General features: G+C 40.2%; 1 protein-coding gene across 3 annotated transcripts in view; it reads left to right on the forward strand.

Moving 5' to 3' along the window:
* The first annotated feature begins 12604 nt into the window (after window positions 1–12604).
* Window positions 12605–26585, forward strand: part of LOC111959719 (NEDD8-conjugating enzyme UBE2F-like) — a 97758-nt gene continuing 83777 nt past the window's right edge. Inside the window, exons 1-4 of one of the 3 annotated variants that reach the window (XM_023981497.2) lie at window positions 12607–12926; window positions 16774–16910; window positions 23400–23429; window positions 24065–24130. In XM_023981497.2, coding sequence (XP_023837265.1) covers window positions 16793–16910; window positions 23400–23429; window positions 24065–24130 — 214 coding nt within the window. In that variant the 5' untranslated portion in view covers window positions 12607–12926; window positions 16774–16792. Of the gene's footprint in view, window positions 12927–16295; window positions 16479–16773; window positions 16911–23399; window positions 23430–24064; window positions 24131–26585 lie in introns of those variants that run through there. The other 2 variants (XM_023981498.2, XM_023981499.2) reach the window with 2 other exon arrangements.

Raw genomic sequence — 26585 nt, forward strand, 5'->3', positions numbered from 1 at the left:
TATGTTCTAACATGTAATGTCTCATGGTGATTTCTAACATGTAATGTCTCATGATGATTCTAACATGTAATGTCTCATGGTGATTCTAACATGTAATGTCCACATGGTGATTCTAACATGATGTCTCATGATGATTCTAACATGTAATGTCTCATGATGATTCTACATGTAATGTCACATGGTGATTCTAACATATGTCTCATGATGATTCTAAATGTAATGTCACATGGTGATTCTAACATGTGTCTCATGATGATTCTAAGATGTAAGCTCAGATGATTCTAACATGTAATGTCTCATGATGATTCTAACATGTAATGTCTCATGGTGATTCTAACATGTAATGTCTCATGTGATGATTCTAACATGTAATGTCACATGGTGATTCTAACATGTGTCTCATGATGATTCTAAGATGTAATGCTTCATGATGATTCTAACATGTAATGTCTCATTATGATTCTAATATGTAATGTCTCATGATGATTCTAACATGTAATGTCTCATGGTGATTCTAACATGTAATGTCTCGTGATGATTCTAACATGTAATGTCTCATGATGATTCTAACATGTAATGTCTCATGGTGATTCTAACATGTAATGTCTCATGGTGATTCTAACATGTAATGTCTCATGGTGATTCTAACATGTAATGTCTCATGATGATTCTAACATGTAATGTCTCATGGTGATTCTAACATGTAATGTCTCATGGTGATTCTAACATGTAATGTCTCATTGTGATTCTAACATGTAATGTCTCATGGTGATTCTAACATGTAATGTCTCATGGTGATTCTAACATGTAAATGTCACATGAGTGATTCTAACATGTAATGTCCATGATGATTCTAACATGTAATTGCTCATGGTGATTCTAACATGTAATGTCTCATGGTGATTCTAACATGTAATGTCTCATGATGATTCTAACATGTAATGTCTCATGATGATTCTAACATGTAATGTCTCATGATGATTCTAACATGTAATGTCTCATGGTGATTCTAACATGTAATGTCTCATGGTGATTCTAACATGTGTCTCATGTGATTCTAACATGTAAGTCTCATGATGATTCTAACATGTAATGTCTCATGGTGATTCTAACATGTAATGTCCATGGTGATTCTAACATGTAATGTCTCATGATGATTCTAACATGTAATGTCTCATGGTGATTCTAACATGTAATGTCACATGGTGATTCTAACATGTATGTCTCATGATGATCTAACATGTGTTTCATGATGATTCTAACATGTAATGTCTCATGATGATTCTAATATGTAATGTCTCATGATGATTCTAATATGTAATGTCTCATGGTGATTCTAACATGTAATGTCTCATGATGATTCTAACATGTAATGTCTCATGGTGATATCTAACATGTAATGTTCTCATGATGATTCTAACATGTTAATGTCTCATGGTGATTCTAACATGTAATGTCCATGATGATTCTAACATGTAATGTCTCATGGTGATTCTTAAATAGGGAACATGTAATGTCTCATTGTGATTCTAACATGTAATGTCTCATGGTGATTCTAACATGTAATGTCTCATGGTGATTCTAACATGTAATGTCTCATGGTGATTCTAACATTTATTAGATATATCTATTTTTTGTATTATATCAGTTTCAGGTCAACATAAACAAAGTGTACATATGTTTAAATTTCAAAATGAAACAAGGTAACATACATGTATAACATATCTTAACAAACAAACACCAAAACAATGACAGTAAACAAAAACACACAGAAGCAATAAGAATTATACTGTACATTCACTTTCAGTTCTCTGCTCTTCATTTTTCATTACTATAATATACTTTTTTTCTCATTCATCTTTTATTTTCCTTACATACCATTAATAATTTGACTGTTGCAAAATATGTGGCTGTAGTGTGTAATATACCTCTAAGAGAGTATAGAGGCCTATGCAACAAGATATTTATTTTCTACAAGAAAGCGACCAGGGGCCAGTTAACCCAAGTTAACCCATAAATTCATTTAAGTTTTATATTGACACTTCTTACGGTAACACTTTAAAGATCTCACAATACCACTGATTTATTGTTCGTGCCTGGTCTTTTATCCAGTTAAGAAGAATACATTTGCGGGCGACAAATAGTATTTTTTTAAGAAGATTGAGCTGTGCTAAGGTAAGTAAGGGCCTGTTCCCAACGACAGCCAGTACAAATCGCCATGGGTCCATTCTTATAGGACAGTGGTTCCCAAACTTTTTATAGTCCCGTACCCCTTCAAACATTCAACCTCCAGCTGCGTACCCCCTCTAACACCAGGGTCAGCGCACTCTCAAATTTTGTTTTTTTTGCCATCATTGTAAGCCTGCCACACACACACACACACACACTATACAATACATTTAATTAAACATAAGAATGAGTGTGAGTTTTGTGGGAAGTGACAAAGAGCTCTTATACGACCAGGGCACAATTAATAATATAATAATCAATGTTGTTCTTTATTTAACTATCTTACATATAAAACCTTATTTGTTCATCAAAAAATGTGAATAACTCACCACAGGTTAATGAGAAGGGTGTCTTGAAAGGATGCACATAACTCTGCAATGTTGGGTTGTATTGGAGAGAGTCACAGTCTTTTTCCACACACAGTCTGTGCCTGTATTTAGTTTTCATGCTAGTGAGGGCCGAGAATACACTCTCACATAGCTATGTGGTTGCAAAGGGCATCAGTGTCTTAACTGCCAATTTTCCAAGGCAGGATACTCTTGAGCGCAGCCCAATCTAGAAATATGGCATTACATTTTCACAGAACCGGTTGTTCAGAAAGCAGTAAGAGGACTGGCAGAACATGAAAGGGATAACGAATGCAGTTGCTTGTGTGATCCGTTTCGGGAAAGTACCTGCGTAATTGCGCACCCAGCTCACTCAGGTGCTTCGCTATATCACATTTGACATTGTCCGTAAGCTTGAGTTCATTTGCACACAAAAAATCTTACAATGATGGAAAGACCTGTATGTTGTGATTGTTAATGCAGACAGAAAAGAGCTCCAACTTCTTAATCATAACCTCAATTTTGTCCCCCACATTGAATATAGTTGCGGAGAGTCCCTGTAATCCTAGATTCCGTTCATTCAGTCGAGAATAAACATCACCCAGATAGGTGAAAGTGAAAATAAGTGAATAAATGAAAGTTATGGTCAGTAAAGAAAACTTTAAGCTCTTCTCTCAACTTAAAAAAACATGTGAATACTTTGCCGCTTGATAACCAGCGCACTTCTGTATGTTGTAAAAGCGTTACATGGTCGCATAGTGCAGAAAATACAAGAGAGCTCTGGGGCCTTGCTTTAACAACGTGAACCATTTTCACTGTAGTGTCCAAATCGTCTTTCAAGCTGTCAGGCATTCCCTGGGCAGCAAGAGACTCTCGGTGGATGCTGCAGTGTACCCAAGTGGTGTCGGGAGAAACTGCTTGCACGAGCGTTACCACTCCACTATGTCTCCCTGTCATGGCTTTTGTGCCTTCAGTACAGATACCAACATGAGCAGCAACTCCATTTGGCTACATACGAACCATTAGTGGAATTCCTGCGAGAGAGTAAAGGTTAATGTGATTGGGTGTTAATTATTTGACTAGACTACCTGTATTTGACATTGTGTTGTTATTTCGCTGAACACTAGAGGGTTGAATTTTATTTTTGGCAGTGAAACGAGGCTACTCAGGTGACAAAAAAAACTCACCCAAATGTATCGCCCCATTGGAAAATATAAATGGACTGTTTGAAAATGTGAAGAATTTTTTATTTTATTTGACGTACTCCCGACGGCATTGCGCGCGAGTACCCCAGTTTGGGAATACCTGTATAGGACATACAGTATGAACATGCCTTCCAGCTCCATTTGGACATCGTCCCGATTTAAAAAAAAATGAATGAGTAAGTCCAAAACAGATGGCCATGAGTGCCCTTATCCTTCTTACACTTACAACAGGTATCGGAGAATTCTGCTTGGATTTTATTACCTATCATGGGAGTCCTATGAATCCTTTGCAAAATCTTCTATTGCACCATGTTGCAGGTGAACAGTCGTCTTGCTTCGAGCCTTTGTCCAATTACGATTTTCTGGGCCTCTCCCCAGCTCCCTTTCCAATACCCTAATCAGAATACTTACTTTCAACATTAGAGTGTATGGCAGCATAAAATGAAGAGATAACGTGTTTAGGTCTTTTAGCTTCAACAGGAGATTGTCCACTGGGGTTCGTATTGGGTTGAACATCATCTTGGATTCAATTAAATGTCTTACTTGCAGATACCCCAAAAATGTTCTGTGTGGTACAGCAAATGTTTGTTGGATTTGCTAAAACGCCAGGGGGAAAGACCTTGTTATTAATAAGGGGAGAAAGTAATCCTTTCTCCTAAGGTGTTTGAGAATATCTCTACAGATCTTAAAGGTGTTGTTAAGATTCAGGTTATGTTTCCATTCTGACTGAGTTTATATCACCAGTCATAACACTGATTCATGAGTACAGAGATGTGAAACAAGAGTTGTTACTGACCCAATTAGAGCAATGTTCATCTCTGAGCAATTCTGAAATTATGTGAGCATGACATGCCCAGTTATAAAATAATTAGTGCCAGGCCTCCTAAATTATATGGTAGCTGCAGTTTACTCATTTTCAACCTTGATCTTTTTCTGTGTCATATAAAGTCTGAGAGGTATTTAAATCAAATCAAATGTTATTTGTTACATGCACCGAATACAACAGGTGTAGAACTTACAGTGAAATGCTTACTTCTTAAGGATCTCTACAGATCGGTGTCCCACCCACGGGACGGTTGAGCTAATGTACGATAATGCGATTAGCATGAGGTTGTCACGCCCTGATCTGTTTCACCTGTCCTTGTGATTGTCTCCACCCCCTTCAGGTGTCGCTTATTTCCCCCAGTGTATTTATCCCTGTGTTTTCTGTCTCTCTGTGCAAGTTCGTCTTGTATGTTTCCAAGTCAACCAGTGTTTTTCCCGTACTCCTGCTTTTTGCATTCTCCTTTTTCTAGTCCTCCTGGTTTTGACCCTTGCCTGTTTCTGGACTTTGTACCCACCTGCCTGACCATTCTGATTGCCTTGACCACGAGCCTGTCTGCCACTCGGTACCTCCTGGACTCTGATCTGGTTTTGACCTTTTTGTCTGTCCATGAACATTCTCTTGCCTTTGGATTAATAAACGTTGTAAGACTCCAACCATCTGCCTACTGTCTGCATTTGGGTCTCGCCTTGTGCCTTGATAGAGATTGTAAGTAGCAAGAAAATCTCCCAGGACATATCGGATATTGGCAGAAAGCTCTCGAAGCTAGGGGGCAGAATTTTTATGTTTGGAAAAATAACGTTCCCATTGTAAGCTGCCTATTTCTCAGGTCCGGATGCTAGAATATGCATATAATTGACAGAGTAGGATAGAAAACACTCTAAAGTTTCCAAAACTGTCAAAATATTGTCTGTGAGTATAACAGAACTGATTTTGCAGGCGAAAACCTGAGAAAATCCAACCCGGACGTGACTTCTATTTTGAAAAATCCTTGTTCCATTGCCTGCCTATCCTCCATTTAAAGGGATATCAACCATATTCCTTTTCCTGTGGCTTCCTCAATGTGTGAAGTCTTTAGACATAGTTTCAAGCTTTTATTTTGAAAAATTTGCGAGATTTATCAAAACGCGTCAGTGGATAGACGGATGTTCTTGCGCGCGACACTGGTCGCTCGACATTTTCTTTCTCTCCAGTATTGAATAGTTTATAGTCCGGTTTAAATATTATCGATTATTGATGTTAAAAACAACCTGAGGGTTGATTATTAAAAACGTTTGACATGTTTTTACGACCTTTACGGATACTATATGGAATTTTCGTCAAGCCTTAATGACTTGCCTAAGGCTGTGGAATACTGTACATAACGCACCAAACAAATGGAGGTATTTTGATATAAAAAAAATCTTTATCGAACAAAAGGAACATTTATTGTGTAACTGGGAGTCTCGGGAGTACAAACATCCGAAGATCATCAAAGGTAAGCGATTAATTTTATTGCTTTTCTGGCTTTCGTGACCATTCTACATGGCTGCTAGGTGTTCTTACTGTTTTGTCTAGTGATCGATAAACTCACAAACGCTTGGATTGCTTTCGCTGTAAAGCATTTTTTTTTTTAATCTGACACGTTAGGTGGATTAACAACAAGCTGTGTTTTGGTATATTTCACTTGTGATTTCATAAAAATAAATATTTGTTGTATTTTTAAATTTGGCGCTCTGCAATTCAGCGGTTGTTTACGAAAATTATCCCGCTAAAGGGATCCGTGCGTCAAGAAGTTAAATTCTTGATAATCTAACTGCACTGTTCAATTTACAGCAGCTATTACAGTGAAAAAATACCATGCTATTGTTTGAGGAGACTGCACAGTTATGAAAAGTGATTCATATTTCAATTAGGCACATTTGGACAGTCTTGATACATCATTTTGAAGATAAATTCAATGGTTCATTGGATCAGTCTAAAAGTTGCACATACACTGCTGCCATCTAGTGGCCAACATCTAAATTGCGGGCTGGAATAATACATTTTGGCCTTTCTCTTGCATTTCAAAGATGATGGTGCGGTTGTTGTTTTTCTTTGTATTATCTTTTACCAGATCTAATGTGTTATATTCTCCTACATTCCTTTCACATTTTCCACAAACTTCAAAGTGTTACCTTTCAAATGATATGAAGAATATGCATATCCTTGCTTCAGGTCCTGAGCTACAGGCAGTTAGATGTGGGTAAACTTACCCTCGTAAAACTGACTATCCTACCGATCCTCGACTTCGGCGATGTCATCTACAAAAAATCTTCCAATACTCTACTCAGCAAATTGGGTGTAGTCTATCACAGTGCCATCCGTTTTGTTACCAAAGCGCCTTATGCCACCCACCACTGCGACCTGTATGCTCTAGTCGGCTGGTCCTCGAAACATAATCGTCGCCAGACCCACTGGCTCCAGGTCATCGTTAAGTCTTTGCTAGGTATAGCTCCGCCTTATCTCAGCTCACTGGTCACCCTAGCAACACCCACACGTAGCACGCGCTCCAGCAGGTATATTTCACTGGTCATCCCCAAAGCCAACATGTCCTTCGGCCGCCTTTCCTTACAGTTCTCTGATGCCAATGACTGGAACAAATTGCAAAAATCACTGAAGTTTGAGACTTATATCTCCCTCACTGTCAGAGCAGCTTACCGATCACTGCAGCTGTACACAGCCCATCTGTAAATAGCCCATTCAACCAACTACCTACCTCATCCCCATATTTGTTTTTCTGCTCTTTTGCACACCAGTATATCTACTTGCACATACTCATCTGCACATATATCACTCCAGTGTAAATTCCTAAATTGTAATTACTTAGCCACTATTGGCCTATTTATTGCCTTACCTCCTTACTTCATTTGCACACACTGTATACAGATTTTTCTATTGTGTTATTGACTGTACGTTTGCTTATCCAATGTGTACCTCTGTTGTTTTTGTCGCACTACTTTGCTTTATCTTGGCCAGGTCGTAGTTGTAAATGAGAACTTGTTCTCAACTGGCCTACCAGGTTAAATAAAGGTTAAATAAAAAATTAAGTAATTGAGGTAATATGTACATGTAGGTAGAGGTAAAATGACGATTATTATTTATTGAGTTCATTAAAAGTATTTTTCGTTATATATAATTGGACCATCTAGAGAGGATACAAAAGTCTGGGTAAAACATTCATTTTAATCAGATAAATTCTACACATCCATGATAATGGCAGGTCCATCCACCCATCGAGGTCTTCCGTTACTGCCCTAAGGACAGGTGAAAAAGTGCTGATAGACAGGTTGTGAAGTTTATTCAACATTTTTATACCAAGATTAACAAGACAATTGTTTGTCAAATTGAATGGGAAAACATTCAAATTGTTGTTGTCACTCAAGCTCCATAGGGGCATAGCTTCTGATTTCATAAAAAAAAAATAGTAGCGGGAAAAAGAGGTAAACCTCTTAATTAAATAAATAAGGAGTTGATAATCAAGATATGTCAAGATATGGTGTTTAATGTTTCATCCTTTATTTGTTTTATATTTTTTTACAAAATGTGGAAAAAGTATAGTTTTTGTGTGAAGGCACTGTATGCTGGTGTATGGTGTCCCTTGAGAAACCCAACTACCGAGCCATTCAATGATTGGATTTATAAATACATTTTCTGGCCTCCCAAAAGGACTGAACTTTATAATCAGACCCCTTGAATTTTTCCACATGTTGTTACATTACAGCCTTATTCTAAAATGGATTCAATTGTTTTCCACCCTCATCAATCTACACACAAATACCCCATAATGACAAAGGAAAAACAGGTTTAGACATTTTCGCACATTTATTACAAATAAAAAATTGAATTTTCCATAAGTATTCAGACCCTTTACTCAGTACTTTGAAGAACCTTTGGCAGCAAGTACAGCCTTGAGTCTTCTTGGGTATGACCCTACAAGCTTGGCACACCTGTACTTGGGGAGTTTCTCCCATTCTTCTCTGCAGATCCTCTCAAGCTCTCCCAGGTTGGATGGAGAGCTTCGCTGCACAGCTGTTTTCAGGTATCTCCAGAGATGTTCGATAGGGCTGGGCTCTGGCCGGGCCACTCAAGGACATTCAAAGACTTGTCGCGAAGCCACGCCTGTGTTGTCTTGGCTGTGTGCTTATGGTCGTGGTCCTTGATGGAGGGTGAACCTTCACCCCAGTCTGAGGTCCTGAGCGCTCTGGATCAGGTTTTTATCAAGGATCTCTCTGTACTTTGCTCCATTAATCTTTCCCTTGATCCTGGCTAGTCTCCCAGTACCTGCCAGTTAAAAACATCCCCACAGCATGATGCTGCCACCACCATGCTTCATCATAGGCCTGGTGCCAGGTTTCCTTCAGATGTGACACTTGGCATTCAGGCAAAATAGTTCAATATGGGTTTCATCAGACCATAGAATCTTGTTTCTCATGGTCCGAGAGTCCTTTAGGTGCCTTTTGGCAAACTTCAAGTGGGCCATTTACTGAGGAGTGGCTTCTGTCTGGCCACTCTACCATAAAGGCCTGATTGGTGGATTTCTGCAGAGATGGTTGTCCTTCTGGAAGGTTCTCCACAGAGAAACTCTAGAGCTGTCAGAGTGACCATCAGGTTCTTGGTCACCTCCCTGACCAAGGCCCTTTTCCCGCAATTGCTCAGTTTGGCCGGGCGGCCAGCTCTAGGAAGAATCTTGGTTGTTACAAACTTATACCATTTAAGAATGTTGGAGGCCACTGTGTTCTTGGGGACCTTCAGTGCTGCAGAACTGTTTTTGTACCCTTCCCCAGATCTGTGCCTCGACATAATCCTGTCTCTGAGCTCTACGGACAATTCCTTCGACCTCATGGCTTGGTTTTTGCTCTGACATGTATTGTCCATTGGGACCTTATATAGACAGGTGTGTGCCTTTCCAAATCATGCCCAATTAAATGAATTTACCACAGGTGGACTCCCTTGAGATGTTTCTACATCTTGATTGATGATCAATGGAAACAGGATGCACCTGAGCTCACTTGAGTCTCATAGCAAAGGGTCTGAATACTTATGTAAATAAGGGATTTATGTTGTTGTTTTTTTACTACATTTGCAAACATTTCTAAAAACCTGTTTTGGCTTTGTCATTATGGGGTATTGTGTGTCGATTTATGAGGGAGAAAATGTATTTAATCAATTTTAGGATAAGGCTGTAACGTAACAAAATGTGGAAAAAGGGAAGGGGTCTGAATACTTTCCGAATGGACTGTAAAACAACTTTTGGAAAGTGTTGAACAGATATAATTGAATATGAAAAACACTCTAACTAAAATATGACCTTGTCATCCCATAATACAGTCTGTTCACATATTCTGTATTTAGCACCAAGGAAATGTTTCATGGTGAAATTGGCCTCAACTGTCACTGTGTCCCCCAAAAATGTAAATGCAACAATTTCAAAGATTTTACTAAGTTACAGTTCATATAAGGAAATCAGTCAATTGAAATAAATTCATTAGAACCTAATCTGTATATTTTACATGACTGGGAATACAGATTTGCATCCTTTGGTCAGATACCTTAAAAGAAAATGGGCCTCAGGATCTAGTCACGGTATTTCTGTGCATTCAAATTTCCATCGATAAAATGCAAATGTGTTCGTTGTCCGTAGCTTATGCCTGCCCATACTATAACCCCACCGCCACCATGTGGCACTCTGTTCGCAACATTGATATCAGCAAACCGCTCGCCATACACATGGTCTGCAGTTGAGAGGCCGGTTGGACATACTGCCAAATTCTCTAAAATGACATTGTGGCTTATGGTAGAGAAATTAACATTAAATTCTCTGGCAACAGCTCTGGTGGACATTACTGCAGTCAGCATTGCAATTTCACGTTCCCTCAACTTGAGACATCTGTGTCATTGTGTTGTGTGACAAACTGCACATTTTAGAGTGGCCTTTTATTGTCCCCAGCACAAGGTGCAGCTGTGTAATGACCATGATGTTTAATCAGCTTCTTCGTATGCCACACCTGTCAGGTGGATGTATTATCTTGGCAAAGGATAAATGCTCACTAACAGTGATATCAACAAATTTGTGCACAAAATGTGAGAGAAATAAGCTTTTTGTACATATGGAACATTTCTGGGATATTTTATTTTAGCTCATGAAACATGGGACCATCACATGGTTGGAGACATGTTGGCTGGGTGGGGTTTGGGGAATGGGATGGGACGTTGGGAGTGGAGGCCCACTTATTTTTTGTTTTAATTTCCTGTTTGTATTGAATTTATTATCACTTAAACTATATGTATTTTTTACAGTTTTTTTTCTTGTTTTACGGGTACATGTTTTATAAACATATAATTTGAAATGGATAATGTATTGTAACCCCCCCAACAAAAACGAACAAAACAAATACAAATTTGGTCAATATGTTTCTTTTTACATGAGAGTTCTGAATGGAAAAATAAATGAACATAAATGCCTATGTCAATATCAGCTCAAGAAATGCCATTACAATAGCCATCTTGAACAAGCTGGTCTACTAGCTCAACCATGTTTCCCCCAGCTTGACCAATCTGGTATGGTCTGACTAGCTCAACCAGCTTGACCAAAATCCCTAGGCAGACATGTTGCCTCCCACATTAGATGGGATTTCCAAGACTATGTAAAATACAGTGAAACCCAAGAAGTTCAAGTTCAAGTCTAAGACGTTGATAAAATATTGAATAACACATTTACAGATGGCAAAAAAATACAGTAAAAAAAGAAATCATAAGGAATATTGTTTTGAAGTGTCTGTCCTCTATCTAGGAGTTTATGAAATTATACTTTTTTGGACACATATTTAACCTCTTATTTGTGTTGGCACAAAACTACCTCCATACTTTAATTTGTTTGTATGGGTTACCTTCAGACGAGCCCTGTGACTCCTGGGTCGTAGTGCAAAACACCATCATGTTCGTGAGAGTGTTCGGATGCTACAGACAGAAGTTGGCACATCAGCTCTACCAACTTCAGACGAGTCCCGTAACATTTGTGGGGGTAGTACAGCCGTTCGGACACTACAGACATTTTCGTGAGAGAACCTATTTTCGGGATGTCTCATTGTCTGACAAACACCTCTGTAGCTCCGCCACCTTCCACCGGATTGAAATGCATATCTCTAGCTTAAATTGACGGATTTTTTTGTATTATGTAATTTAGATTGATGCACAGTGATTCAATACTCTTTGGGATTATTAATCACCAATAAAACAAGAACTGTCACCATCCAAGGTTTTGGGGTGTTTGCCGGTGGACCACTTTACCTCGATTTTCAAGAGTTCACATTATGTGAATTACTTTTTGGATACGGTTCAAATCAAATCAAAGTGTATTTGTCACGTGCGACGAATACAACAGGTGTAGACCTTACAGTGAAATGCTTACTTACAGGCTCTAACCAATAGTGCGGGAAAAAAAGGTGTGTGTGTGGAGGTAAATAAAGAAATAAAACAGTAAAAATACATTTGAAAATAAGAGTAGCAAGGCTATATACAGACACCGGTTAGTCAGGCTATTGAGGTAGTATGTACATGTAGGTATGGTTAAAGTGACTATGCATATATGATGAACAGAGAGTAGCAGTAGCGTAAAAGGAGGGGCTGGCGGGAGGTGGGACACAATGCAGATAGCCCAGTTAGCCAATGTGCGGGAGCACTGGTTGGTCGGGCCAATTAAGGTAGTATGTACATGGATGTATGGTTAAAGTGACTATGCATATAAGATAAACAGAGAGTAGCAGCAGCATGTGGTTGTAAAATGTGACTGCAAGCTGTAACTGGAAACCATACTACTACTGAGATGTCCTGTACCAAAAATAACACAACATAATATGTTTTTAACATAATCATTCTGGTTTTGACAATGTTGTATTAATTCGTATCCAGTCCATTGGCCTGTGCAAGTGAGACAAAGCAATAAACATGCTGGTATCTTTCCAACATTGAAACAAGAACAAATGTTAATGAGTAATTTCAGCATCTTGCTACGAAATAATGTGTTACTTAGTTTGCTAAACTGCTTTGACTATTTTCTGTGCTTTCTCCTGCGGAACAAATGTTCTCTTTTGATATTTGCTCGGACAACAATAACGAACGGAACAATCGCTGCAATTCTGTTTATGATACCGGGAGCGAAGTTGTTACAGCTGATAGTCAGCTTGTTTACATTTCATTATATATTTGTAAGGTTATTTGGCGACCGAAATTCAGTTTTCAATCTGTTGCAGTTGCAGCCAGAGCCTTTGCTTCCGAGTGTCGTTGATTATGGTGTAGACGGAGCCCTTTTCTCTGAGACAGCAGGTAAAGCACAACAACGGGCAGACATTAGCTAGCATGCTAGCCAAGTGACATTTCTTCGATATTTATTTATAATTGTCTCTAATAGACACGTGTTACCCTTTTGATGTATTTGTATGAATTTATCCAGTTGTCATCCCATTCTAACCTTGTAACTAAAAGTTAGTGAATATTTCTGTAACGTCGGCTAGCTGGTAACTAACTTTCTTCTTACCTAGCTAGGTAACGGTAACTAGCTAACACCATAACCAAATATCTCATTGTTCTGTGATTGTGGCATAACTAGCCTGCTATATATGGTTGAGCTGTAGCTATCTAGCTAACTTGTTATTTGATAGAATATATCACGCTTAACAGCTGGTTAACTAGATTGCTGTACTGATTAGTTAACTAATTATTCATGTCTTGGTACTTAGCTAGTTAACTATTTAGCTTAAAATGTTAGTTAGCTTGCTATGTCATTGTTTTTGTAGTTTACTAGCTAGCTATACAAAAACAATGTTGTGTAGCTAACTAGGTAAATGTTCCCACACTGATGTCACATGGGATAAAGATATGAGGTTAGCAACCTAACTAGTTACTCTTAGCTATCAGTATTTTCTAGAAATGAACTAGCTAACCAGATTTAAGTCTCCCCTTCGTGCCGGCCACACCCTAGCTACGTCCTACCTGAAATTCACTTTTTTTTTTTTGTAGTAATTGACGTGGGAAATGACAAAGATGTCTTAAGCAGCATAATCCTGGCAGTGCTTATTATGGGAAAACAAATCGGTTTGTCGGACTTCCTGCATTGGTGCAATGCAGCTCTACCCTTTGCCTGGAAATCCGACGTTGAATTCCTTGGAATTCTATGTCTAGCAGAAATTAGCGGTTGAATCAGGAACGTTTCCTCTCACGACCTGTACAAGCCAGAATGTTGACTAGAATACATTTTAACCTACTTTACCGGTTGTCCGTGTGGTTGGTCCATTTGGCGGTAGGAGTGTGAGACGATATAGGAAAGTATTATAATTCTATCAGCTTTTCAAAGCGCTGGCAGTGCATCCAGACATCTATCACCTGAAGCATACACACCAGTTCAAAATCCATGCACGAGACGCGTGCAACTTGCTGAGCTCGTCCAAGTGTTTACATGGTTCTGCGCATGCTTCAGATGAGAGCACTGCCAGTCCTTTGAAAAGTTTATGTAATTATACTTTCATGTGGACATATTGTCTCACAATATTTTATTCAACATTCTGGGTTGTAGAGGTCGTGAAAGGAAATTTTCATGATTCAAAAGATAATTTCTGCCCGACATAGAATTCTATAAAATTCCAATCCAATTCTATAAAATTCCAATCCAAGCTGTTGAATTATTTACACTGTCAGTCTGTAAACATGGCTAGGGCAGTCAGCTTCTTCTAAGTAAGGCCTGAATGCATGCCGGTTCTGTGCAGGCTGAGCATGCCCTGTATTGCTGGCTGGTAGGCAGGCAGGGAAGCAGTGTCAACTGAAACAGGTGGGGGTCAGACTGGGCACACATTTCATGGAAACATTGATATCTGATACCCAGGCAACCCTCTCTCACGCACACTTCTCTGAACACAAGCCCTCACTCCACATTTTCCCACACAGGCAGCCTAGGGCGGCAAGATTTTGGGGTTGATATTCTGGTTTAGGTGCAGCCATCCCATGCCTGGGGGTTGTTCCTATTACTTTCAGAACAAGGAAGAGGATTTGATGGATCAATACAACATTATCATAGTCTGGTATCAATTTGGCCTACTTGTGAACTTCAAGAGCCGGCTTGACTGCAGTCCTCACTGTTATTATTGCAGCATAAATGCATGCAGAGTCGCAGACACATTCCATTCCTTTGTATGAAACTGAGTAGGCTACTCAGTCAGTGATTCTTCAAGCCAAGCTAAACTATTTGAATTATTCTGGCTGGGTAGGTAGCTGTTCTAGCCAGCTATGACAAGCCTAGCCACTAGCCAGCTATGACAGCCTAACCCCCTCAAACTCAAGTCTGGACTTCGAAGCCAGAAATTCCCTCTGCATTTCTTCATTGTTCCCCACTAATCAAGGACTGCTTTAGACCTGGGAAACCAGGTGTGTGCAATTAATTATTAGGTAGAACAGAACCAGTAGGCTCTGGACCTCGCAGGGTAGCAGTTGAGTACCCTTGGCCTAGCCACTAGCCAGCTATGACGGTCACTTGCAGCTCACAGCTGAACTGAGAGAATAACCTCATCGGAATGACCACATCGCACAGCCAGTCTCACAGCGGGTGAATGACTCATACAGAAGGCTAGTCTGACTGAACTACTGTGTATTGTTGTGCTTTTGCTCCTCTCCTGGCAGTTTGTCCTTTGCTGCCAAGCTGGCCCTAGATTGCGTTGTGTTGACTGAAGAACTGGAGTTGAAGCCTGCATGATGCCAACCATCTGCTCATGTTCAGACTAAGCTGACCACTGGGAACACTTAGTAAACAAGCTGATTAAAGGAAAAACTGTCTAAAGACTGTCTACAGCGCCGTGCATGATCTCTCTCTCTCTCTCTCAATGTCAGCCTAATTGGAATTAGAACACCTAATCATTGTCAGCCTAATTGGAATTAGAACACCTAATCATTGTCAGCCTAATTGGAATTAGAACACCTAATCATTGTCAGCCTAATTGGAATTAACACCTAATCACCGTCAGCTACTTTATTATTTCTCGGTAATTAGCCTGCCTGTAATTAGTTCACTCATCCTGATCAAAGGTGTGAACAGCTGGGAAGTGAATACCTCTCCCTCTTACAGTTTTAAGCATTCATGTCATGGTATTTGTCTGTGTGGGACAAACTTGTATTAGGCGAGGACAAGCTCTATTCTGGGTCCATTAGGGCTGACTTGTAAAATGGTTACTGTTGGGACTTTTCTGAAAACCACACCACCTGGCCTCTATGCCTATCCCCCAGCCTGGGCCCTGCCCAAGCCACTGGAACATTGCTTATACCTAGCCTATCCAACTGCACACCTAAAGGGAATGCCAGGGGGAATAGGCTAGCTAGAATTGGTTGGTTGGTCTCTCCCCTGTGGTGGTAGACTAGAATGTAGCCTAGGCAAGTGATTGAGGAGAACAGAGAAGTTCAGCCCATTAAAACAGAGGATCTGTCAGACATGGGCTTTGTTTTAAAGTAATGCTTTAATTAAGTCTGACTTAAATGACTAAACACTATAAAACTGACTAAAACCTAAATAGAGTTAACTAATTATAAGTCTGATTTTGTAGTCAAGCATGACCGTCTAAACATTCTTTCTGACAACTGTCAAGATAAGTGATTTTGGATTCATTCCATTAGTTGTGCCACTGTGCCAGTCTATCAAACATGTTTCACATCGTATGTAATTCCCATTGACAGCGACGGTTCCAGTTGCATGAAGGAGTCACCAGGTCATGTGGTTGAGGAGCCATTGTTGTTATCAGCAACTTCGATGCTGCAGTGATTTTTGGGATAATGAGGCGGGTCCCGGAGGTGCTGGGCGACTGGTGTCCTAATTCCACTGAGCCAGCAGGGGACAAAAGGGTATCTAATGGGGTACTTGTCACTAACACATTCAGTCACAATTCGGCAGCCAAAGTGGTTGTTGAGTGGCAGTATTCCTGTACGTGCTCTGGCAGGACTTTACTTTGTCTAATGAACTTGTGAACTGCAAACGAGTGTATTCAGGGATTTGAGTGCTTAGTTATTTCCTTAATTTTTTTTCATGTGTGTGTATATAGCCCACTGCTATTATTAATTGGTCATGTTGTATTGTAATATCACTACATGTGTCACTGTCACTGATCAACTGCTCTGTCATGTCATTGTGTGTTTTCAGGAGAGAGCGCGGGGCAGCCATGCTGACGTTGGCCAGTAAGCTGAAGAGGGACGAGGGGGTGAAGACTGGCCGGCCCCCTGGGGGCCCCTCCGACTCCTCTCACAGGGTCTCTATCAGGGACCGACTGCTCATCAAAGGTACAATACACACGACGTCCTCTACATGTATATATGGATCTCCTCCAGTAACTCTTTTCACGCTAGCATACGGATGGACCTTGCTGTGCTTCTTTGTTAGGCTAGTATTTCCTCTATATTCATTTAGCAGAGTTGGGTCGCTGCTGCTAAATCGTCACTGCCATGCACAAAAATATATAGAGATATTTTTTTGGGTATGGTAAAATGTTTTCAATATAAACTTGAACAACTAAAACCCGATATGAAGAATGTAGAAAAAAATAATGGAGCAATTTAAAAAAAAAAATAAGATAATCTTTGAGAACTAAGAATCACCCAAATAAAAACTAGACAGTCGGGGAGAATAAACTTGGCATAAGTCATGGCAAAATGTGTAGTCTACAGAATATTATACAGTAAAAGGTTGTCCAATATCTCTTTATTTTAGTTAGAAAAGTTGGTAACACTTGACACCCAGTGTTATGACAGTCATAACCATGTCACAACAGCTGACATAACATGTCATAACCTGTCATAACACTGTCACGTCTATATATATTATAGGGCTGACCCCGTTTAGTTGACTGGTCAATTGTTTGGTCGCTAGGCTGTTAGTCGACCAAGATTTCTTTAGTCGAGTGGTAGCAAAATAAAGAAATGATAATAATCATGGTTTCGTCACTGCCAAGACACCTGTCTGATTCGCGCCTGTCTGAGTGGACTGATCCACTGTGGAGGCCGTGGCGATGGCACAGTCCATCAGTCTAAGACATTTGCTACTGAAATTGTATATGGTTATATTATGTAAGAACAACACCAATAAAAATAATATTATTTTATAACAAATGTGCTTTCTCCCGCGTTGGATAGCAGGCGCTGTCCGCTGTTGAATTGGCACCTTTGCTTAGACCATGTGGCTATATGCATAATAGCAAAGTTAACCAACATATTGGTGTTGAACAATGTGGTGGAGGCATGGTAAGGAGAGAGGAAACATCAACTTAATTAGGTTTATAATCAATAGCCTAACTGTCAAATGTGCCTGGCTTTAGAAATCATATACATACATACATACATACACTACATACACTACATGACAAAGTAAGTGGACTAACTCGTCGAACATCTCATTCCAAAATCATGGGCATTAATACGGAGTTGGTCCCTCCTTTGCTGCTATAACAGCCTCCACTCTTCCGGTAAGGCTTTCCACTAGATCTTGGAACATTGATGCAGGGATTTGCTTCCATTCAGCCACAAGAGTATTAGTGAGGTCGGGCACTGATTTTGGCCGGTTAGGCCCGGCTCGCAGTCGGCGCTCCAATTCATCCCAAAGGTGTTCGATGGGTTCAAGTTCTTCCACACCGATCTTGACAAACTATTTCTGTATGGACCTCGCTTTGTGCACGGGGGGGGGGTTCAGAGTTTATTACCAATTTATTGATGTGATTATGATATGCCATAGGTCAGGCCCTTTGTCACGTGCATGCGTGCATACATGTGTCACGTAAAGATAGCAAGGGTTGAGGGAATAGGGAATGTTTTTCCTAAACAAATGAGGGATTTCGGTAACAACTTTTCAGTCAAATGACTGTAATTATGTTACAGCTTCAGCAACGCAGACATCGCAATAAACACTGTTGATGTTCTGTGGTGGTCGCTGCAGCAGGAAGGATAGAGAGACAACGGGTGCTAGTCACAGTCACTAGCTGTCTTTTTTTTTTAAAGCAGCGTAGCAAGTCTGAGCCAGGCCCGGGACAATCAAATCAATTAACCCTCATCAATTAACGGCTCTAGTCATTGTGTCTTAATTATTTCATCAAACAGTTCGCTTAAAGTGTCAGACAAGCTAAGTGCTTATAGTTGATTTGATTAAAACACATAGGACGTGTATATCTACAAGGCTATGCTAGGTAAAGTGCCGCCTTATCTCAGTTCACTGGTCACGATGGCTACACCCACCCGCAGCACACGCTCCAGCAGGTGTATCTCACTGATCATCCCTAAAGCTAAAACCTCATTTGGACGCCTTTCCTTCCAGTTCTCTGCTGCCTGCGACTGGAACGAATTGCAAAAATCTCTGAAGTTGGAGACTTTTATCTCCCTCAACAACTTTAAAAATCTGCTATCCCGAGCAGCTAACCGATCGCTGCAGCTGTACATAGTCCATTCTGTAAACTACCCACCCAATTTACCTGCCTCACCCCCCATACCTGCTTTTATTTATTTACTTTTCTGCTCTTTTGCACACCAGTATCTCTTCTTGCACATGATCATCTGATGATTTATCACTCCAGTGTTAATCTGCTAAATTGTAATTATTCGATTTATTGCCTACCTCATGCCTTTTGCACACATTGTATATAAGATTCTCTTTTTTCTACCATGTTATTGACTTGTTTATTGTTTACTCCATGTGTAACTCTGTGTTGTCTGTTCACACTGCTATGCTTTATCTTGGCCAGGTCGCAGTTGCAAATGAGAACTTGTTCTCAACTAGCCTACCTGGTTAAATATAAGGTGAAATAAAAATAAAATAAAATATGTGGGGGGGAAAAATATATATATAATTAAAATTTCGACCAATCTAAGTTTTTACCACACTTGTGAGGACATATATTGCAATATTTTATGACTGGTTATGACATCTACATAGCACAACGCCTCTCCCATATTTGACACTACAGTACCAGTAAAAGTTTGGAACACCTCTACTCATTCCAGGGTTTTTTCTGTATTTTTACTATTTTTTACATTGTGAAACATCAAAACTATGAAATAACACATGAAATCATGTAGTAACCAAAAAGTGTGGGGGAAAAAACTAAATATATTTCATATTTGAGATTCTTCAAAGTAGCCACCTTTGCTTTGATGACAGCTTTGCACACTCTTGGCATTCTCTCAACCAGCTTCACCTGGAATGCTTTTCCAACAGTCTTGAAGGAGTTCCAATATGCTGAGCACTTGTTGGATGCTTTTCCTTCACTCTTTGCTCCAACTCATCCCATATGTGTTTTATTCATAGTTTTGATGTCTTCACTATTATTCTACAATGTAGAAAATAGTAAAAATAAAGAAAAACCCTTGAATGAGTAGGTGTGTCCAAACTTTTGACTGGTACTGTAGATTTTGGGTGTATGTCTTGATATGTAGGCTATGTATACCGTTTTAAAATGTATGTAGTTCTGTCCTTGAGCTGTTATTGTCTATTAATCCAGCTGTTATTGTCTATTAATGTTCTGCATTGTCATGTTTTGTGTGGATCCCAGCAAGAGTAGCTCCTGCTTTTGCAACAGCAAATGGGGATCCTAATAAGAATAAAAATACAAAAAATAAGAGTCAAAACCCACATTTATTCAAATTCGTTTTCTCTGCCAAGAAATTTCCTTTTAGTTTGAAAGCTTTTTTTGTTAAATCCTTTAGTTGTTGTAATGAATTCTTTAGTAATGTTTTTTCTCTTCATATTTTAAATAACTTATAGAAAATACACTTTATGACTCTGTCATGAAGCATTATGACCATACTGTTTCACTTCAGACATGCCCTTACATCAGTCAAATTAGGGTGTCTTGCCCTGCTCCTGCAATCATCCCAGTCATCAGTAACAGAGCATTGGGGCGGGTGCGTGTCTGATATCAATGTGTGTGCAATTACAAGGATAATTTAACATGGTCAATAAATATATACAAATAGTGTTGACATATAGGCTATTGTGTAATGGAATGCTTTGCCTTGCGTGGTGGTTTTTGACACTTGTAGGTGTCATAACCAGTCATAAAATAACACACGAGACATATGAAAGGAGCTACAGTAGTACGCACCTCAACTAAAGCTGGAGGACTGTTCTGTAGACAGTCCAGGCTGGGCGATATTGGGGATATAGGGAATATAGGCAGTCTGGCTTCACTGTCTGTCTGGGTTGTCTAATCTGCCTTTGGTTTTAGTATTCATGCAGCGGCCCATGGAACTGTCTGTCGGGGTGGGTTTTGTCCCCCTCGTCCTCTTCTGCGTTCCAGCTCAGATATCTCTCTCTTTTTGTCTCTCTTCCTGCCTCGCTTTATCCCCTGATCTCAATCTTCTTTCCCCTGAATGAGGGCTTCCAGGGCCTTAAGCAGTATTTCTCTTCTCATGAATTTCAAAGGTTCCATCTTTCCGTGTCTGTCTTTTTTTCATACTCTTTCCATACTGTCTTTCTTTACATTTGATCACTATTGTCCTGTTGCTCACTCTTTATAGTCTTTCCATCCCATTAATCTTCCTCCCTAGACCGCTGTCCTCTCCTGTTCTTTACATGCTTCCATTTTCTCTTAAGTTCTGTAGTTCCTGTTTTTATATCCATTCAGATTCAGTCTAAAGCCTATCTTATGCAAATTAGATGGATGTCTTTCTGTTCACAATCACATTGGATGTTCTCTCCACAGTCTCTGCCCCATGTTTCCTCCAAGTATTGTTTTTTATTTTAGATCAATGGCATTTTTTATTTGTTTTCATTTCCTGGGTAGTTCAGGTCAAATAATGTTCTTAAGTTCTTTCTGTCATTTGAGTTTGCTGTTATGTTACGTCTCTTAGCCTGCAGAGTCAGTCCTCCAGAGGAACGCTAGGAGAGGTCATATTCTGCCCACTTTCTCTTTCGTGTTTCTTTAATAGCTAGCTAGAGTCAAACATCTCTTTTGGCGCTCATCTGTCCAGTGAAGTGATTGAGGAGGTGGGCTTGAACGTTAGCAAGACCGGAACGTTGTTCTGAGGTAGCTTCATCATCGGCTCTAGACTCCTTTACGGATTCAGATGTATCTTTCCTCTCTTCCACCACCTGTCCTTGTCCGTCTCTATTACTGCCATATTCACTGTTTATTGTCCTACCACTGTTCCATAATGTGGTAGAACAATCATCCTCTTTTAAAGCTGAAATATGTAACTTTTTGGGTGAGCGACCTGACAAAATTCACATTGACAGATCTTCATATTGAATTCATATTTCTTTCTCAATGAAAGCAATTCTAAGAAGTGTGCTATGTGCACTATTTCTATGTTTAATTTTTGAGTCATTTTACTTTTGGTTTTGTACATCAGCATGAAACTGCTGAAAATACAATACTGTTGGTTATGGAAAATATATTTTAAAGCGGTTTAGAGGGTACAATGTTTCTCTACACTATACTTGCTTGTTTTATGTCATACTGAAATTAGGCAAACTATTACAATTTTAGCAGCCAGGAAATGGTGGAATGATTTCTGCATATTACAACTTTAATCATCCACCCCAACATCTACTGAAGGCAGTTTCCCCGCAAAGTACACAGTCACATGCTCCCTATTCTCTGAGATCTGAGCGAGGGAACATGCTGCACAGTGTGGAGCTTAAACTACACCAGACTAGTCATTGTATAATCCATGTAAAGTTTGCACTTTCCAATCTCAATTTTCTCATGATTTATTGTTTTAATATTGCTTGCACAGTACTGTATCAAAGCCTCATTTACTGTAGCCAGAGCACCGGCAGGGATTGTAAGGAAAGAGGAACACAAAGTGTTACCCCTTCTCTCCCGACAGGACTCCATAGTGTTACTGTTACTATACAGTCATACACTGGACTGTCTGGAAGGGGGTAAAAATCTAGCATTCTCAAGCTCCTGTGTGTGTGTGTTTTTATTATGGAGCCCCATTAGCTGCTGCCAAGGCAGCTACTCTTCCTGGGGTCCAGCAAAATTAAAGCAGTTATACATTACAATACATTCACAACAGATTTCACAACATATAAAGTGTGTGCTCTCAGGTCTTTCCTACCACATATCTACAACACGAGTACATGTGTGTATAGTGCGTATGTTATCATGTGTGTATGCATGTGTCTGTTTGTGTTGCTTCGCAGTCCCCGCTGTTCCATAAGGTGCATTTTTATCTGTTTTTTAATCAAATGTTCCAGTTACCTGATGTGAAATAGAGTTCCATGTATTCATGGCTCTATATAGTACTGTGCGCCTCCCATAGTCTGTTCTGCACTTGGGGACTGTGAAGAGAGAGTGTGTGTGTGTGTGTGTGCTTGCAATGCAAACCCTTCCTCCTGCTGAGTTAGGTCTGCTCCACTTGATTCTGTCTGTAGACAACCTGACTTGGTTACCAGGTACAAATTATTTGCTGAATCGTCTGCAAGTCTGGTCTATCCGTCATATTGTCTTTTTTTGTTTGAGTTATTGGCACCCTGATTTATGAGATGCATAATTACACTGTGTAGCTACAGTTTCATAACATTTGTTTTAATGACACATTCAGCCTATGAATGTTGAGGTAACTGTTTTGCAGGGTTATTTTGGGCATCTCCTCTAGTTAGTTTGTAGCATCCAAACAACAAAGGTCTGAGGGAGACAGGAGAGACCGGGAAGGGAGTGTGGGAGAGGATGTGTTGTTCCTTTAGGATTTGGTGCACACCACTGACTGCTCTTTCCTAGCTACCGACACAAGCAGGATGCGTTTTTAGTTTGTCTCCCCCCTCCTTCTCTCTCATTGCAGAAGTTGCAGAACTTGAAGCCAACCTCCCTAGTAAGTATACACCCTTTAACACCATGCAGTGTACCATTATACAATAGCTGATTTGTGTTTTTAATGTTCTGATGGCTCATTAGTCTCACTGTGTGTTAGAGGGAGAGATGTGCTGACAGGTGCAGACAGCAGTGGCTGGCTCAGCTGTAGTGTAGTGCTCCACTCTGAACACTAGGGGGCGATTCAGAGCCACTGGCAGATGATGTTACTGCTTACTTCCACAGCCAAATATAGTACCCCATTGAGTTGCACCCCCCTATGTGAATCCATCTACATTTCCCAGCGAAGATAAATGCAACTGTAATCATTGGCTGGTAACAACTAAGATATTAAGGCAATAAGGCACCTTAGAGGTTTGTGGTATATAGTCAATATACCACGGCAAAGGGCTGTTCTCGATACAGCCATTAGTCGTGGTACGTTGGCCATATACCACAAACCCTGAGGTGCTTTATTGCTATTAGAAACTGGTTACCAAGGTAATTGGAGCAGTACAAATAGAAGTTTTGACATACCCATGATATATGGTCTGAAATACCACTGCTTTCAGCCAATCAGCATTCAGGGCTCAAAACACCCAGTTCATAAATGCCCTTATTGCTCTCTCTTCTCCCAATTCCTCCTCCCTATCCCAGGTACGTGTAAAGCCAGCTTCCCTGATGAGAACAAGCTACACCACTTTCAGCTTGCTGTCTCTCCAGGTAAGACCAGCCACCCTCCATCTCATTAATATCCAACCTGTGTGTATGGAGACCCACATAAAATAACAAATCTATAACAAAAGTGTGCAGGTAGCTAGTTACTGTGATAGTTATGATACGGTGGCAGTTTTGGAAGCTGTTTATAATCCCTTTAGTCTTCAGAGGTAGGTAAAAGTGGGTCAGATGTTGACTGTGCCTTTAAACTGCTTGGAAAATTCCAGAAAATGGTGTCATGAATTTAGAAGTTTCTGATAGGCTAATTGACATCATTTGAGTCAATTGAAGGTGTACCTGTGGATGTATTTCAAGGCCTACCTTAAAACTCAGTGCCTCTTCGCTTGGGAAAATCAAAAGAAATCAGCCAAGACCTCAGCAAAAAAATTGTAGACCTCCACAAGTCTGGTTCATTCTTGGGAGCAATTTCCAAACGCCTGAAGGTACCACGTTCATCTGTACAAACAATAGCACTCAAGTATAAACACTGTGGAACCATGCAGCCGTCACACCGCTCAGGAAGGAGACGCGTTCTGTCTTCTAGAGATGAACGTATTTTGGTGCGGAAAGTGCAAATCAATCCCCGAACAACAGCAAAGTACCTTGTGAAGATGCTGGAGGAAACGGGTACAAAAGTGTCTATCCACAGTAAAACAAGTCCTATATCGACATAACCTGAAAGGCCGCTCAGCAAGGAAAAAGCCACTGCTCCTAAACTGTCATAAAAAAGCCAGACTACGGTTTGAAACTGCACATGGGGACAAAGATCGTACTTTTTGGGGAAATGTCCTCTGATCTGATGAAACAAAAGTAGAACTGTTTGGCCATAATGGCCATCGTTATGTTTGGAGGAAAAAGGTGGGGCCTTGCAAGCCGTAGAACACCATCCCAACCGTGAAGAACAGGGGTGGCAGCATCATGTTGTGGGGGTGCTTTGCTGCAGGAGGTACTGGTATACTTCACAAAATAGATGGCATCATGAGGATGGAAAATTATGTGGATATATTGAAGCAACATCTCCAGATATCATTCAGGAAGTTAAAGCTTGGTCGCAAATGGGTCTTCCAAATGGACAATGACCCCAAGCATACTTCCAAAGTTGTAGCAAAAGGGCGTAAGGACAACAAAGTTAAGGTATTGGAGTGGCCATCACAAAGCCCTGACCTCAATCCTATAGAAAATGTGTGGGCAGAACTGAAAAAGTGTGTGCGGGCTAGGAGGCCTACAAACCTGACTCAGTTACACCAGCTCTGTCAGGAGGAATGGGCCAAAATTCACCCAACTTATTGTGGGAAGCTTGTGGAAGGCTACCTGAGACATTTTACCCAAGTTAAACAATTTTACAGGTAATGCTACCAAATATTAATTGAGTGTCTTCTGACCCACTGGGAATGTGATGAAAGAAATAAAAGCTGAAATAAATCATTCGCTGTACTATTTTTCTGACATTTCCCATTCTTAAAATAAAGTGATGATCCTAACTGACCTTAGACAGGGAATTTTTACTAGGATTAAATGTCAGAAATTGTGAAAAACTGAATTTAAATGTATTTGGTTAAGGTGTATGTAAACTTCCGACTTCAACTGTACATGAGGATCCAGGATCACGTCTGTCCTGCTCTGGTCTAAGTGACTGTTTTCTGTATTTAAGTGCGGACTGGCTCCAGTAGTCAGGCTGCCATCATTATTCCCCTTGCAGGTCTTGTCTGCTTGCTCAGCATTGTGTTCTTACTACTCTGCCTACCTGTCCTGTATCCTGTAGTCTGAATACGTACTGATACTGGAGCAGCCTGCAGGAATTATTCATGCCTTAGGAGACCTTCTTCTTCTAACTCTCTGTGTGTGTGTGTGTGTGTGTGTGTGTGTGTGTGTGTGTGTGTGTGTGTGTGTGTGTGTGTGTGTGTGTGGTTTTACTATCCTTGTGGGGAACAGAAGTCCTCACAAGGATAGTAAAACAAGGAAATTCGGACAAGTGGGGACATATCGCCATACCTCAAGTAAAAAGGCTATTTTAGGCTTGGTGGTTAAAAATAGGGGTTTGGTTTAGATTTAAGGTTAAGGGTTAGGATTAAGTGGAAATAGGGAAAATAGTATTTTGAATGGGAATCAATTATTTGGTCCCCACAACGATCGTACAATAAACAGTGTGTGTGTGTGTCATCAGGTCTCCTTTCTTCCCTTAGAAAAAAGAGCTCAGTTCCTTCTTTTAGGCTTCATAAAGTGCAGTATCAGCAGATTCTCTCTTCATTCAAAGTGTTTGTCACCATTAAAGCAGGGTTACTCCAGGGTATTACCAGAATATGGAGCTGTGAAGTGAGTTGGAACTGGAGCCAAGAGGCTTGACTACCTGTGTTTAGCCTGCTTTGTCCAGGCTCAGGATGATTGTGGGTTAGCCTTCCAGTCAGGGGTTCACTACTGCTGTTAGGATAGTCATGTTTTACCTACATTCCTCATCACATCT

The sequence above is a fragment of the Salvelinus sp. IW2-2015 genome, linkage group LG36 (genome assembly GCF_002910315.2).
Source record: "Salvelinus sp. IW2-2015 linkage group LG36, ASM291031v2, whole genome shotgun sequence".
Taxonomy (NCBI): domain Eukaryota; kingdom Metazoa; phylum Chordata; class Actinopteri; order Salmoniformes; family Salmonidae; genus Salvelinus; species Salvelinus sp. IW2-2015.